General features: G+C 36.8%; 1 protein-coding gene across 1 annotated transcript in view; it reads right to left on the bottom strand.

Moving 5' to 3' along the window:
- Positions 1–403: 403 nt before the first annotated feature.
- Positions 404–16943, bottom strand: part of UGCG (UDP-glucose ceramide glucosyltransferase) — a 19481-nt gene continuing 2941 nt past the window's right edge. The window contains exons 2-9 of the mRNA XM_010578185.1: positions 12761–12902; positions 9042–9144; positions 8034–8135; positions 7520–7632; positions 5063–5241; positions 4549–4635; positions 3905–4094; positions 404–2533 (exon numbers count right to left, since the gene is read on the bottom strand). Of these exons, the coding sequence (XP_010576487.1) occupies positions 2363–2533; positions 3905–4094; positions 4549–4635; positions 5063–5241; positions 7520–7632; positions 8034–8135; positions 9042–9144; positions 12761–12902 (1087 nt within the window). The 3' untranslated portion in view covers positions 404–2362. The remainder of the gene's footprint in view (positions 2534–3904; positions 4095–4548; positions 4636–5062; positions 5242–7519; positions 7633–8033; positions 8136–9041; positions 9145–12760; positions 12903–16943) is intronic.

Raw genomic sequence — 16943 nt, 5'->3', positions numbered from 1 at the left:
CAAACTTATCAAAACTGCCATAATTAAAGCTGTCATGTTACAGCATCATTGAACAAAGGGCAAATTCCAAACAGGTTGTATTCAAAATTTATTTTTAAATAAGAGAAAAAAACAAGACAATTTTAAATAAACATGGTATATCCTACACATCTGTAGATCAACACAACTTTACATTACCCATTTTTAACTTTTAGAAGTTCTGTTGCAGCATCTTCTACAAGATTTGACAGTGTTGGTTTCCATTTCATAATCAACTGAACAATCCCAAATGAAACTGTTTGCTTAAATGAAGCTTTATTTTTCATGACCAAAGATGGCTCTACTAATACAAAAGCACCTGTTAAACAATTATCCCCACCTAATTTTTTTTAAAAATAAAGTCTGTTCAGCCTTTTATTTTTGGTTCTGTTCCATTGCCTGCATAGAAATCAGCATAAAGCTAAGTTGCAAGCTAAGCTTCACTTTAGCAGTGCAATGAATGGCATCAAACTTCATGAAACAAACGACGATACAAACATTGTCAGCAAAATTCAACTATGTAAAAAACTACACTAAAACCAGAATGTTTTCGTGGGTCACAACTAGACTAGCTTTCAGTGTGCAACTTTCCTCAGGAAAAGTATTTCTTCCTGATTCACATGAAAAGAATGAAGCATGCATCAAAAGCCTTTGTTCATACGGAAACACCAATTAAGAGTTCCATGGTACCATAAGGCAAAAGAGATAAAGGTGGATGAAACATTTTGGCCCAGAGTATGTTTTATGACACATACATACACATTACGCTTGTGTAGCATATGACAGGTAAGGGATTGGCTCAGTAAGGTAAAAATGTCAATTTTTATAAATACATGTCATTATTGCTAATATGCTACACGTTATCATCCAACTTTTAAAGCTGCTTTGTTGGCATTAGCCTTTTAATTAGCAGCTTACATTCATGGTGACAATATGCTATTCCATAAGAAAAGTAAAGCAGCATAAATACAATTATGAAAACAAAAGGCTTATGCAACATCCCTCTCTAGCTTTGCTGTGTTTTTTTAATTAAAAAGTGTTCAAAGAAAACAGTCCAGTTCACCACAAATTAGGAAGTTTCACAATGAGGTTGGAAACCAAGCTACAGGGAGCAGAGGGAGGTAAAACACGGCATGCATTATAATCTAGTCCTTTTAGTCATACCACTGGAATACAAAAGTCCAATTTAAAGGCTAGACTAACAGTAGAAGGCAAAAAGCCAAGAGTAGACTTAGTTTGATATTTAAATTAAGATTACAATTTTAATCAGTAACAGCAAACTCACCCGGCCCTTTAATATATTCATAATATCTACCGCAATTGAATACTTAATTATGACTAGTATAGGTATGTATGTTCACTATAAAAAGATATTAAATACCTGCATCATGAAATTACATTCTTAAGACATTGTGTAAGAAAATAGCTCATGTGTGAAATGTTTCTGAAATGTATTTCTGCTCCCTTCTACCCCCCACTATGTCCCCCGCACACACACTCTCCCCCCGCCCTCCCCATCAAAGCATTCACTCACAGGGAAAAACAAACACCCCTTAAAAAAGGATGGAAATATTGAAGGGGACCAGCTTGGCTAGTTACAGCACAGTGCTTAACAAGGTTCAAGACAGAACCAGATCAGCGTTGGCCAAAAGATGCCCATGATACATGCCTGACCAGTAATTCCTTCCAACTCATTCTGTCAAACTCAGTCCACTTTTGGTTCATTGCAATGACTAAAGCATTTCATATACACATATAAACACAAGACTCCAGCTTTAGTTTGTTTTTGCAAAGCATTTTTACCTTTCCATTCATTTTGTTCTGCAGCAACTGCAAGAGGTAGGCATAAAGCATTTAAGAGCTTCTTTCCCAAGGTCCTGTTACTAGCTCAATTTAGTGGGATAAAACAGAAATGAGCTGTACTTCTGTGATTTTACGAGGTACAGCCTTGTATAATCCAGCTGGAAAATAGCTATGTGAGTCCTGGATTTGCTAGGCTAGCATACCATGGAGTAAGAAGCTGTTCATATCCAGGAGGATAGGAGGATACTTTTTTGTTTTTTTCCCAGAGTTCACTGCAGAGCATTCCTATAAGAAGTAGATGTCAGGACCAATTCTCTCCATTTCTATTTGTACATAGGAGCAAGGTACCATTTGGCCAAGACTACAGATGTATTTTCACAGATGCAAGTGCCATGCAAAAATAAATTAAAGAACAGATACCAAAACATACAAGTAATAAAACTACTGAAGGTAGATCTTCTTGAAAGTATTTCTATAAACAATTTATAATACTTTTCTTCCCCCTTTCTCTTTTTGACATTTCACAGTTACAAAGCTGTGGCTATACATCAAGAATTTCTTCTGCAGTGCCTCCACACCGTAATCTGTAGCGTCCTGTCCTCCAGCTAATAGTGGGGTCCCACAAAGCAGATAGAAAAATATAAATTGTCATGGATTCTCTGATGAACCAAGCTACTGCATAATCAAGTTTTGAAAAACACAGAGCACCACCCTGGGAATATAAAAAACAAGTATTTAAACATACTGATTATTTAAAAGGAATTTTGAAGTAACCTAAAACATTTGTGTTACATAGAAATCTACTATAAAGCTTACTATACAGATTTGCATATCAATAACATTTTTTATAAGCCAAGAACATTGACCTGTTCAAGATATGATTACCCATATTAAACATGAGGAGTCTGGCAGAATGACCCAGAAGGTTTGAAAAAAGAGACTTGTATGTAGAGTAAAAGGCAAGGAAAAGCATGACAATTTAATTTGTTTCTTTTTGAAGCTTTGTAAAACTGTGTTCAAGCAGACAACTGGTTTTTACGACAGACCCCAGAAGAATGTCATCTAGACAGAACACTCCTGCACATTCCCAGAGGAGTAAAATTCAAATAAGTAAGCCTTTGGCCTATTACACAGGAAAAGCAGGACTAAGGAAAAAGCTTACAGCCTCTCTAAATTTTCTGCTCCTTTGAGAATTTCCAGCTATGTGCAGAGCTGGAAACTGAAGAGGCTTCAGAAGAGGAGGAAGAGGCACAAAGCTCTTTTACATGCTGTGCATTGTGAGAAGACTAATCAGAAAGGTGACTGTTGAACTGACCTCCTGGGCTCCTATAGAATCAACACAAGGCCTAACTTTGGGTTTTGTTTTTTTTTTAATTTTCAGTACATGTTAAGTCTACCAAAAGAATATTTTTCAGTATGATGAGAACTCTTTGAGAAGTTTGAATACACAAGTACTTATGGATCAGATTTGGATGGAATTATGCTCACAGCAGAAAGTCGTCTAAGTAGTTCCTACAGCACTAGAAGAACAAATGCTGTTCTGATTTGTGACATTTTTCTATATTAAAAGTTTTGAAACCTTACTGCTAGTGATGGGAAGACTTTATTTTTAGAAGTAGGCTACAGCTGTCCTGTAAGTCCATTATTTCCAAAATAGAGTGAAAAATGTACTTAAGAGTACATATATACCTCAATAAATACAAGACAAAGTGACAACTAAGATAAAAGAAAAAAAACAAAATCCCAAGAAGCTGCTGTTCTTGTACTGTTAAAAAAGCTTAAAGTTTCTGGATATGCCTAGGCAGAGCAGACTGGAAACATGAAGATTAAGGGGACAGACATGCAAACTTTCAGAGTCTAGGCAGAGGCAGGTGCATATAGAAAACAAAATTACGACCAAGCACATTTACTCCTTTTTGTCCTACTATAACTGAAGCTGGAAGACTGAGAAATAACAGGATTTAACCTGTTATTTCCTTGATGTCAAGAGAATTATTTTGTTGTTATAATTAGGCTTAGCTTTTTGCTGACGTAGGTAGCACTAATAACTTTTATAACCTCCAAAGAAAATAAGGCTACATACCTGAACACCTTTTAGTTGAATGTAGTCAAATATAAACCATGCCAAACAGTGACACATGAAAAATACCATTATATCCCATCTAAACACATGATGAGCTGCCCATCCAATAACTAGACTGGCAACAAAGCACTCCGAGATTGGCTCACAAATTATTGTGGCAGGCAACATATTAATTCGCAGTTTGGCCCACCTAGAAAAGACAATCAGATCAGTTCTGACTATGCATTATTCTTTATATCCTCCTCTCCCACCTCATCAAATGATGAGCTGTCATGGTCTTTTCTGACAATGTTAGTTTAATCTCATGTAATTTACAATAAAAAAAATACTTCAAAAAATTCTCCCTTTCAAAGATACTGCACATAGCATTTAAAAGGTACAAAGGGGGTTTGTTGGGGTTTTTTTGGGGGGGGGGGGGTTTAGGGCTTTTTTTATACTTGTATCAGTCATACTTCTGTGTAAAGTCAGTGCCTCTGTCCCAACACTAATAAGAAGCATGCATCAAGCTGTTCACTGGAACTTCAGAACTCTGGACATTAGATAAATTAGCTTGGAAAAGTGTATTCCCTCTCCTTATCAGGTTATCCACGTTAGAAGCAGGTGACAGGAGTGGGTGGGAGAGGAACTAAAGATTGAAGTTTTACCTGATCATTCTGGACTGAAACTGAGAAATAGAATATGAACCAGAGTTTTGCATTGCAACTTGTGTGGCCATCGCAAATTTCCAGCCCCTGAAAAATGAAATTATTATTATAAAAAATATGCAAATAAGACATGCAAAAAACAATTAGGGAACAAACACCCAAAAATTTTTTTAGGCTTGAAAAGTTTCTCTGGCATTATGTGCCATATTATTACAATGGGTATAAACAAAAAAATTAAGTGTATTTTATCAAGTCTCTTCATTGCAAGAAAGCAAATACCACTTGAATAATACTTAAACCAAGTTCTCAGAAACTTTTTTCTAAAGGAATTGACAATGATATGGCTTAATTATTTCTAAAAGACTGTATTGATAGGACAAAGCACATGTCATAAGCATGTCTACTTAAGCATGTGAAGCTGACCTGAACATGTATACTTATAGTATATACCATGTGTTTAAGAAACAATTTAAACTGCACTTAAAGCAATAAGCTTACTTCAGAGTCATCTTACCGGTCAGCTATAGCTTTGGCCATAAAGTAATCTTCAGCAATATATTGTGCAAAAGCTATCAGTCCTCCAGCCTGGTCCAAGACATCCTTCCTCATCAAGCATGACATTCCTGTTACACACTTAAAGCCAGTTAAGTTGGCTGAAATATACGACCTTGGATGTGAAGTTCCAAAATAAACCTGCCAAAACAAGGTAAGGCTTTTGAAACTCTCTATGTATTTATGCAAGTACTACCCACTGACAACTTTTTCTGCAAGAACGTTTGAAAGGGCAACCAAGTTGATGAGGGGCCTGGAGCATGAGTTATGAGGAGTGGCTGAGAGAACTGGGGCTGTTTAGTCTGGAGAAAAGGAGGCTGAGAGGAGACCTTATCACTCTCTAAAACTACCTGAAGGGGGGCTGTAGTGAGGTCGGTGCTGGTCTCTTCTGTCAGGTGGCTGGAGATAGGATGAGAGGAAATGGCCTCAAGTTGTGGCAAGGGAGGTTTAGGTTGGATATTAAGAAAAATTTCTTTACTGAAAGGGTTGTCAGACATTGGAATAGGCTGCCCAGGGTAGTGGTTGAGTCACTTTCCCTGGAGGTATTCAAAAAGTATGTAGACAAGGCACTCCAGAACATGGTTTAGTGGGTACGGGTGATGGTTGGACTCGATGATCTTGAAGGTCTTTTCCAACCTAAATGATTCTATGAATCTATGAGTGCCAGACATGGCCAATTATGATGGTACATTTGGAAAGATCTTTACTGCCAATCTAAGAAATCTAGTCTACCACCAAATCTGAGAAATCTAGTAGTAATATTGGCTGTGTTTCTACAAATCCATAAGTGTTTTTTAAATCCACACATTAAACTACCATATTTCATTTGGTATTTAACTTCTAATTTATTGAGGTTGTTCTCAGGGAATACATACATTAAATATCATTAGGTAACTTACTACTCACTAGGATTAATATATTATTTGGTGATAGCTGACAGACATGGTGTCTCCTTCCTCTTGTAAACATTAACTGCACTACTGCATACATGTTCTCAGAAACTTACTATACTGTTGTACAGAAGTAGGGGAATTCTGTTTACTTAATGTACTTGCAAAGAGAAACAGCAAAGAATCAGATTGTAAGTGAGCCTTTTTACAAGATTCAATAACTTAAAAATAGGAGTGTCCTATGAAGACACAGTGGGAATAAGTGCTAGCATCTCTCACTGCTATTCTTCCTATAGATGGCCTTCACACTGGTCTTACTAATACAGTAACTCATTCAAGAGAAGGCATGCTCATCTTGCAGTGTACTGGATCTAGAAGCAAAAAGCTCTTCCAGGAATATAGAAGCAGGAGTGGTACTTCTTGATACTTCAGCACATAGCAGTGCTAAGAGCTTTGTGCTCTTCTCTTGTAAGAGGAAATTCAACCTTTATATCACAAAAATCACACAAGCTGCCCTCTCTCCAGGCAATGGAGGAGTACTGCACTTCACTGCACTTTTCATCTCTCACATTTCTGCCTCTGACACACATTAGTTAGCCTTGGGGCCAAAACACCTTATATATGCCAGCTTAGAATAAAAGATAGTTGATTAAATTACATGCCTTGAGACACCAGGAACAAATAAGAAAACTCAATCTCTTCATTCTACAGAAGAGAACTTACTAAGAAGAGAGGGGAGAATAGGACAGAATGAGTGATATGAAGATGGTGGGTAGGAATCCACTGTTCACTCTCTCTTCCCACACAAGTATTAGGACACATGAAATAGCACTACAGAAGAACAAGAGTCAGAGTGAACAAGGTGGTGGTTCCTGTAACAGATAGTTCTATGGAACTTCCTGGTAAAGACAGTTACAGATGTTCAAAATCTATATGGACTCAAAGAAAGAATGGAAAAGTTTATGTACAAAATCTGTTTTTACTAAAATACTATTGAGGATTAGTAAGCATACAAGTCTATTTCCTGCTCAGGAAGTGTCTCAGCTGAAAATTGCGGAAAGTTGAGACAATATTACAAGAAAACAGTATATAAGCCTTGCTTGTGTTCTCTCCTCAAAGGCCCTGCTTATAACCCCTGCTGGGAACAAGATACTGTGTGAGTTGGACTTTGCTCTGACTTGCCATAGCCATTTATGAGTTCCTTTTCAGACATCAAAATAGAATTAATGGTGCTTTCTGACCAAGCATTAGAATGAGCTCTTCAGTTTTAATAAATTTTTAAAGTAAAATCCATCATTTTCATCTTGTAATCTTTATTGTTTGCACTGTAAACTTAAATATTGAATCAATGTTCAGAGCACCACAGTAGAATTTTGGAGCATTTAGAAGTTATCCTAGATAGTCTGAAGATGACTGCAGCTGAAAATAAACATTTCTTCACTCAAAGGCACTATACAACTTTCAGTCAGCAAGGTCTTGCAAAAAAAAAAAAACAAAAACCAAAATGAAAAAATGAACATTGCACTCACCTGTTCAAGGGTAGCAGCAAACCCTTGTCTGTCTGCAACATAGGGAAGCCCGTGAACCAAGCCTACTTTTTCAGTCATTTGATTGGCCATATCTGTCAGAGTGTCTGGCGTTACTAAGTGACAAATGAAAAAAGACAGTTTATTGAGCAATTCTGTCATTAGCAGACTACTGTACAGAGACACTAATTCTCACTCTATTGCCAAGAGCACATATACTTTGATGCACAGTATTTTGGAGGAACAAATTTTCACAATAATAATAATAACAGTGATTAACAACATTACTATGATCAACAGCAAGTACAATGGAAACGGTTTGAACGGTTTGGTTTTTTTTTAAATGGGATTTTCACCTTTAATTAGATATTAAACATTTTTATACCATGAAAATATTTTTTCCAGATTTTTAACTTTCACTTCTACTTGTATTCTCTATCAAAATAATCTCCAGCAACTGCTTGCCTACAGGTAATAAGGGCAATATAACAGTCAGCACATTACAACACACACCTACCTCTGATTCCACTATCACAAATCCATATGAGATCATATTTGGCAACTTCATAGCCAGGCATTAAGTTGTTAATCTTGGGGTTGATGCCAACCTTCTTGCCACCTAAAAAATACAAACATCATACACTATAAAATAATGTATAAAGTTCTTTCAGAATTCAGACTCAATACCCAAAATATTTAGATATACTAACTAAAGAACAGTAAACGTTTACGCATCAATTCTTAAAGTCCACTTTTATGAAAAGGATTTAAATTTTAAGTATTCCTTCACATCTATATTTTAGCTTACTACAATTGTGTAGAGAATTAAAAAGGAAAAAGTATTCAAATGATTCCTCAAAACAGCAGGGCAGCAAGATTAATGTAATTAAAAGGGCAGTAGAACTACGAAGTTGATTACTACATTCTGTAAAGCAAATATTCTCTACCTTTTATTTCTCAGGACTACTAGTTACGACCATTATACTCTACAGTAATTTTAGCAGAAAAATAAAAATGGAGCAGAATAAAGTGAGACATACTTTTTTGCTTCAGCTGACAGACACAGTCCAGTTTGTGTCATGTCAGAGCGGAAAAAAGTTACACTCTACTACCTAGTTCTACTATACCTTCCCTCCTCTAATTCAAATGTAAAGTGAAGAATGAGCCCTACAGCCTCAGCTGATATAAAAGGATTGTCACAGGACCTCAAGCTCAAATACAGCCACAACTCCAAGTCACTTCCTGCAAATTCAGTTCAATCCAAAGACAGAATTTAAAGTGCTGTTTCAGATTTAGAAGAAAAAAAAGTTGTGAGAGGTTGTACAAATAGTTATTCCTAGTTTTTTTGGACTGATGTCACAGATTGTGACTACAAACTTACTGCTTTACCCCAAACTGATGACTAAGCTACAGAACCAACATGGGCTGTACAAAACAACTATTTATTTTAGAATACCATCTATGGACTTGAAAACCTAAAAGCATTTTACACGTAAGAGTCCCGCCTTCAAGTTGCACTGCTTACCTATGAATAGTCTAGCATCAACATTCGGGTATTTGCCAAGGAGCTTTTTGCAGACATCAATAGCTGGATCATCATGATCTTGTACACAGAGTAGTACTTCATACTAGTAAAAACAAAAATGTATATGCACACATGTATGTTTACACACACACACACATTTACTATCAATACGGTCTAGGGAATAAAGCTAAATAGGGTACCAAACGGAAAAAATAAAGAGCACTGTTATAGAATTAAAAATAAAACCAAAGGGTTTGTTTTACAGCTAAATAAGACTATTTTTTAATGCACAAGCAAGTACTTGTGAAAAAAGAACCAAGCCTGTACCTCAATAAACTCTTGTATTGAGGAACATCAGTCTTCCTGTTATCGGAAGGGCTTCTATTAGGCATGAAGCAAGACATCCTGGTATAGAAGGTAAAATTTTTATTTCCACTTCCATTTTTGTTCACATCTGAATCTTAAATCCAATCTCATATTAAATAAAATTACAGCACACAAAACATTAAAGGAATAATGTTATGATACACTTGACTGCATACCTCTGAACTACACCTTCCTTTCCTTTACTTTGTAAATGCATATGCAGAATAGAGTTGGAAGACAACCCACTGAGACCAGTATACATCTACTTAACGGTACAAAGCTATGCTCAGGAACACGTGTATGCATATGTAATGTATATGTATTTTCCTCATTAGTAGAATAATCGTTAAAAAAATTCAAGAGGTATGGGAAAACTAATTGTTTCAGCAATCAAGCTACACGCTTGTTACATAAGCTACAGACGGTGGGTGAAGAAATAGCATTTGAAGAATCATTCAACATTTTGAGACAGCTTTGCAAGCTTCGATGGAGGTATTTCTGTTTCTGCATTAACAGCAAGTTCCTTGAATATTCCTTACTTGATATAACCTTCCTCTCTCTGTTAAAATTACTGAACTATTACAAGAAGTTACAAGAGCTCCAACCCAAAGAACAAAATTCAGAAAATGCAACTTCCTGATCAAGATACCTAGAAGCCATTTTTACAGTCCAAGATTTAAAAGTTCAGCCTCATTAAAAACAATTTTCTTGGACCTCATTTGATATAGCAGTTGTAAATAAGAGTCCCATCTAGTGATCAAAACAGTTCTTATTCTCCCTTATACTATTCTATCACATCACTGAACTTTATTTTCAGTAAACTACCTAAGCAAAAAGTAATCTGAACTTCAAAATCTGCCTGTGGGCTTAATGATGACAATCTCTGATGTTCTTGTATGAAATACTTGTAACTTGTTACTGTTACAACAGACAACATTAAGTTAAAGAAATACACTCTTTCAAGAAAAAAAAAAAGGTACTGTTAAACACAAAACCCCCCAACAACTAACTGCATTCAGAAGATTGTGGAAACTTAAAATCATTAACCACTAAGTGGGAGTTGCTAAGACTTGGTCTAACACTACAAACTATCAGACAAACACATCTCTGCCTTTCAGAATGCAAACTCAAAGCCAATTTGCCTAAAGAGCAAGCAATATTTGATTCCTATCATTTTACCAGCATGGAAAATGGAATTTAAAAAAGTAAAAGATCTGTCTCATTAAGCAGACTGGTCCTTCTGCCACAACAGAACAATCCCAACAGCACGAACACTGTAGAAATTACCAACTGAAGAAATCAGTTCTTTATTGCTCATCCAATTAAATACATACTATTTTTGCTAGTAATTAACTCATCTTCAATCTACAGTTGCAATGACACTTCTATATCCATATTCTCCGAGAAATTAAACCAGAAATAATAAACAACTTAGACATTTCAATATTTGAAAACAGAAAAATTTGGCCTTTGTATGCAGTAACAAAGTAAAGAACAACAAAATGTATGACTAACACAGAAGAAATACAAAGATGCTTATTTACATAACCATTACAATCAGGTTCATTTGGGCATAACATGAATGGAAAGATTTCTGTCAAAATTACGATATGCACAGTAGGTAAGAATTGCTTACTGATAAAAATATTACATGTAAGTCCTGCTGTTTAGAAGCTGCATAACTGGCTTCTATGCAAGACAAGATTATTTCACACATGGGGTATCACAGAAGAGTATCAGAGAACCAGTATCACTGTAGATTGAACTCAGCTTCACTGGAAAAAGTTTAAGATTATTCTTTCCTAGTAATTTTTCCCTGGCAGCTGAACTTTGAATGCCAGGCAATACTGTTGTTCTAATTTTTGTGGTGTAATGTCAATCTCAAATGAAGTATTTTTGTAGTTATTGTACAGAAGGATCAGAGGATCTTGCTTGTACTATATAATCTGTGTCCCAGTAAACTGAACCATTCACACCTCCATTTTCACTCTCCTTGGGAAAAATATGATTGTCACTATTGTTACCTGAAATTCAGATTTGTATGGAGTAGCAATTTAAGATTGCCACCCATATGTATAGTTATCAGAAGTAAGGGTCAAGATTACCTTACATAAAGCAAGATCCAGCATAACTGTTTTTCTGAATTCTCAAACAAATTGTATTTGTAGTGAAATGTTTTCAGCTGCATAATGTTTTGATGCTCATTATAGTCATAAATTATCTTAAGATACTGTTGCAGCTTCTTTGCACTGCTTGCAGTATTGGCATAGACAGCATGCCTCAAGTATACTTTAAATTTACCTTGGCCACACTTAATTTTTATTGCATTTTTGTTGAGTCAAAAGGATTCAGACGTTCATGCCTGAAGCTTTTCAAAAGGCTCCAAGCTTCATTACAGAAGAACTATCCAACTTTTAATAAGTTCCAAATGGTGGGGTTTTTTTGGTTTGTTTTACCTTGCCTACTTAGGATTAAGTTTAAAGCTCTCAGTCAGAATATACAAAGGAAACTCACTGTTCAGCTTACACATACCTTTGACCTTTAGTAACTGAAGCAGCAGTGCCAGAAGCAGTTTCGAGAAGAATTGAGAAGTTTTATTGAAAGTAAGTTACAAGTTTTAGAATTCAGGAGATATGCAGTAGAAAATGCAGTCTTTCTTCCATTCACAGAAGCATACACCAAGTAGTGAACGATGCAGCAAGCATTTGCAGATTTCTCCTTTAATTTGTAAGCTCCTTAGAACAAGGACAGCATCTGACACACTTACCACTTACATTACTTAATACTTATATTACAAAGTCAAACAGTGTTCAACAGCAAATATAAGCTTTTATTAACTATATGTTTCCCAACACCAGTAAGTGGCTTGGATACTACCCTACCTACCAACAACTGGTGAGGTACACCACCTCATCCCTGTGCAATTCTCCTTTAGATGACTCATCAGGAAGAACCACCAGAAAGTTTCAGGCTATCAGTTAAGTGTTCTCTTTTACAGGATCTGTTACAGAGTAGTAGTTCATCAGGAAGGGTGTCTGGTCTCTCAAGTGATCTTTTATAGATTGAAGGGTTTGATACTGATATAAACACCACAATACTGGAATAATGATTAAACAAATCTTAGTGAAGTGTAGAGTATGTTTCATCCCTAAGTCTTGGTCATATTCCTTTATAGACAGCTCTTTAAGAAGGAGTAAGTTTTGTTTGCAACATGTAAAATGTGTAATTATGCATTTGCTGTGGAAGAAGAACAATCCAAGACATAATCAAGTTGCATAGTTCTAGCCCAAGCTGCTGATACAACTTTTGGAGGCATGGGAGGAAAAAAAAAAGACACTAAACAGTATACATACTTTTGGATAATCCAGTTCAAAGAAGGTTTCTAAGTTGTTGATCAGGTTAGGATCCACACCTTTTAACGGCTTTAGAAGTGAAACACCAGGAAGCTTGCTGTATGGCTGTTTGTCTGTGGCTTTCTTATTGAGGTGGAGGCGTCTAAGGAGAAATAACATGTACCACCATATAAAGAAAATATGCTAGAGAATTCCATTCAAAATACAGTGAGAACTAAGAAAGCTTGGGAGTTAAAATTGCTGCAAAAAAAATTAGTTTTGGTTGTAGAAACAACAGCTATTTTTATATCTGACAGTTGATGTGTCAGACACAATGCTTAAAGAACTCTTAGCATTGTATGTAGGTTAAATTCAACCTTATTCAACTTATTAGACATTTCAGATTAATGCATTTTGCAGTATGCACTTTGAACAATAAGAGTATCACTCTTTTCAAACTGTACAGGAGATAAGATTTTTCTGCCTTCCTCCATAGCATTAAAACTCATAGTACTGCAACAGGATAATCATAAAAACCAGTTTACTATAAACAAGACAAAACAAGAAAAGGGTCAGGTGCTTTTTGCTGCACTAATTTATGCAAAACTTAGAGCAAGCTGAAAGCACAGGGGAAACAGTTGATCCTACTGATCAATTCGTTAAACACCTCCAAGAAAAGGGTAAGATCAATGGTATAAAAATTGTAGAAACTGGACATCAGGCTGGGTCAGAAGCATAGATAAACTGAGAAAGTATTTCAGTCACTCACTAGTATTTCAGTCACTCACTAGTATTTCAGTCACTCACTAGTATTTCAGTCACTCACTAGTATTTCAGTCATGAATATACAAAGTAAATTGACAATCATGTCACAACTCACTAACATGAATGTTTAATCCTACACTCCTGTGTGGATGAATGCAAAATTAAATTCTGAAAGCTTGATGGGCCAGTATACAATCAAATTTGCATCACTTAAATTATATACATATTTACTTAACTGGAGAAGAAGTATTTGCTGAAACTTAAAATTTGCAAATTAGTGTATATACTCATACTGTAGCTCTCTAACTTGCATAGTAGTCAGATTGAAAGAATATTTTATTGCAGCATGCACCTAATGGTATCAATTCTTAACTTAAAACTTTCACACTTTAAAATTTACAAGATGCTGCCTCAAAAAAAACCAAAAAAGGGAATAGAGTTGCTTCATCCTGGTTAAATGGTAAAAAAAGTCAAGTTCCTAGGAAGCATGCTCCTGAAGAATGTGTTTGATCAAGTGAAATTGCTGAACTATGAAGGAGCTCCACTAAGAGAAGAGATTCCAATAGTTCTCTAGAGTTATTTTTTCCTGATACAGGACAGTGACATCATGTTTGTTGTTACCTCATCAGCCTCCCTCTTCCCCAGCACGATCCCTTCAGGCAGGTTTGCAGCTGGACACCAGGGGCATAAAGGTGTTACAAAGAGTAAACAACGGACTCACTAAAAAGACAGAAGGGCAAAGCAGGTGATGTCCTTGTACTGTTATTGAGTCCAAGCCTGGGCACTGCAGAGGTAAACTGAAATGGTCTTGCTGAGCAATTAATAGCCAAGGGACAGTTAGACCAGAGTAAGAAAAGCAATAGTTCAAATAGCTACCACAGACAGAGATTTCCTTACCAATTTTCACAAACATAACAGCAAGCAAGGGCTTTAGTGCCAATAAGGAGGGAGAGTCTCAAGAATGCAACTTTGACCAGGAGGAACAGAAGGTAGATAATGCAAGTGAAAAAAAAAAAGTACCCCATTTAAAACAGACTGTCGCAATGCACATAGCTTTGTGCAGAGACAAAAGCCTTGTTGAACAGGAAATACAGACGGAAGTGGCAGAGTAAATGGAAAAAGGTAAGGAGTGAAAGGATGAAGACAAGACTTGAGGCATGACTGTGATAAAGAATAAGAACCAAGTGATAAAACTGCAGAATCTTGCAAGGCATTGTATTACAAGCCATGCTGACACATAGGCTTTTCCTTATGTAATTCAATCACCTGCATAATCCTACACGTGATGTAAGAGAGGGAAACCTTGCAAAGCATGCAAATGAGGCATGCAGCATTATCAGAATCTATTCAGCTATGAAACACCATAGAGTGAGACTTTTGACAGAGTATGGCTCAGTATGGCAAGACTGTCTCTAAGATGCTATCTTAAAAATAAGACTCCAGTTAATGTTCTATTCATAAAGCTGCACAGAAGTGGGAGCCTGTCATCCTGAAAGCACTGTGGTATTGTGACACTAACGTAAAGCAATTTCATGCCAGTAATTGCAATGCGCTGGTAGACGCTATGGAACAAGAAGCAAATTAACAGTAAACCAGAACATTTTACACTGAGAAGGACTATTCATGAAGTGGCATATTCTGAAGACTTAAAAAGTTACAATTGAAAAACCTACCATCACCAGAGAAACAGACCAACCATTATAAAAAATAAGTTACAATATTCAAATTAAGGCTAACTTTTAACATGGAAGTCAAAATAATAGATTAAATTTAAACAACATCAACATTGTTGATGCAGGTATGTTCTAAATGAAGTTGTGTGTTACAGACCATGCCCCAAAGTCTCCAAAGCAGAGGTAACATGAAGCAGTAAGTTGGTATTTTTAAGCACTAACTTGTGCTTACAGTGGTTCAGTTCTCAGACAGGTGTTGTGATCACGGTGGTCTTTGTCACCAGCAAGTATGACAAGTACACTTCAAAGTGATAAAGGAAAGTGATCCTTTCACAAAGTTTGTATCACATATAGAATATTATTTTGCACTGAAGTTAGCCCAAAGCGGTCAAAACCACTAACTATACAGAAGTGTTTGCTTAATGCATTTTTTTTTCTACCTCTGCCTAATGCAGTAATCTGCAGAAAACCAGTATACCAAGGAATGTATGAAAACTTTGAGCTCTGAAACAGATGCTGATAGAGCACTGTTTAAAGGCACTTTCAGATCCTGTGTGTGAAAGGCCAGTAGCAAGCTTATCTGTAAGCACTTTTGCACCTACATATATTAAATGGGTCAGCCTGCAATCCCTAAGTAGTGAAACTGTGACATTCCTTCTAGGCAGTCTGGTGCTGGTGTACATAGATGCGGAAAGAAAAAAGCAGCAGGATGCATAATAGTGTCAGGAGCTATAGTTCAACTATCCTATATCATGTAAGAGGCATCTACAAAATTTTCTCAAACTTAGTTCCTTAACATGGTAATAATTAACCCACAGAAGCAACTGTAATCTAGGTTTCTTCTCTCAGCAGAGGAAAAAAGTATTTCCAAAGACAAAATCCAGGCTACTGAGTTTTCACTGCCCAGTATACTACATGATGAATTCTTGCTAACCTGTATCAAATTAAGCAACAAACCTTTTTTTTTTTTTAAAGGCCAAGACTACACTTCCTCTCCCCACCTCATTAAGGGCAGGAGAATACTCTAGCAAAACCAAAAAGTTTGCTACAGTGGACAGACTGCTGGGTCTCTCAGCAGAAATAGTAACATACCTTTGTCCTGAAGGGCAAAGGAGTCCAGGAAGGCTGGACGTTCTTCAAGAAGGCAATCCTAAAGGCTCAGGAGCAGACTGTCCCCATGTGCAGGAAAAAGAGCTGGTGGGGAAGACCACCAGCCTGGCTGAACAGAGAGCTTTGGCTGGAACTCAGGAAAAAAAGGAGAGTTCATGACCTTTGGAAGAAGGGGCAGGCAACTCAGGAGGACTACAAGGATGTCATGAGGTTATGCAGGGAGAAAATTAGAAGGGCCAAAGCCCAACTAGTACTTAAGCCGGCTACTGCCATAAAAATCATTTCTATAAATACATTAGCAACAAGAAGAGGGCTAAGGAGAATCTCCATCCTTTATTGGATGCAGAGGGAAACACAGTGACAAAGGATGAGGAAAAGCCTGAGGCACTTAAATGCCTTCTTTGCCTCAGTCTTTAATAGTAAGACCAGTTGTCCCCCGGGTACCCATCCCCCTGAGCTGGAAGACAGGGATAGGGAGCAGAATGAAGCCCCGGTAATAATTCAAAGGGAAATGGTTATCGACCTGCTACACCACCTAGACACACACAAGTCTATGGGGCCCAATGGGATCCACCAAGGGTACTGAGGGAGTAGGCGGAGGTGCTCACCAAGCCACTTTCCATCATTTATCAGCAGTCCTGGCTAACTGGGGAGGT

The sequence above is a fragment of the Haliaeetus leucocephalus genome, unplaced genomic scaffold (genome assembly GCF_000737465.1).
Source record: "Haliaeetus leucocephalus isolate CR32 unplaced genomic scaffold, Haliaeetus_leucocephalus-4.0 Scaffold605, whole genome shotgun sequence".
NCBI classification, from domain to species: domain Eukaryota; kingdom Metazoa; phylum Chordata; class Aves; order Accipitriformes; family Accipitridae; genus Haliaeetus; species Haliaeetus leucocephalus.
Note: the sequence above shows the minus strand (reverse complement) of the source record. Positions and strands in the feature narration are given on the sequence as shown.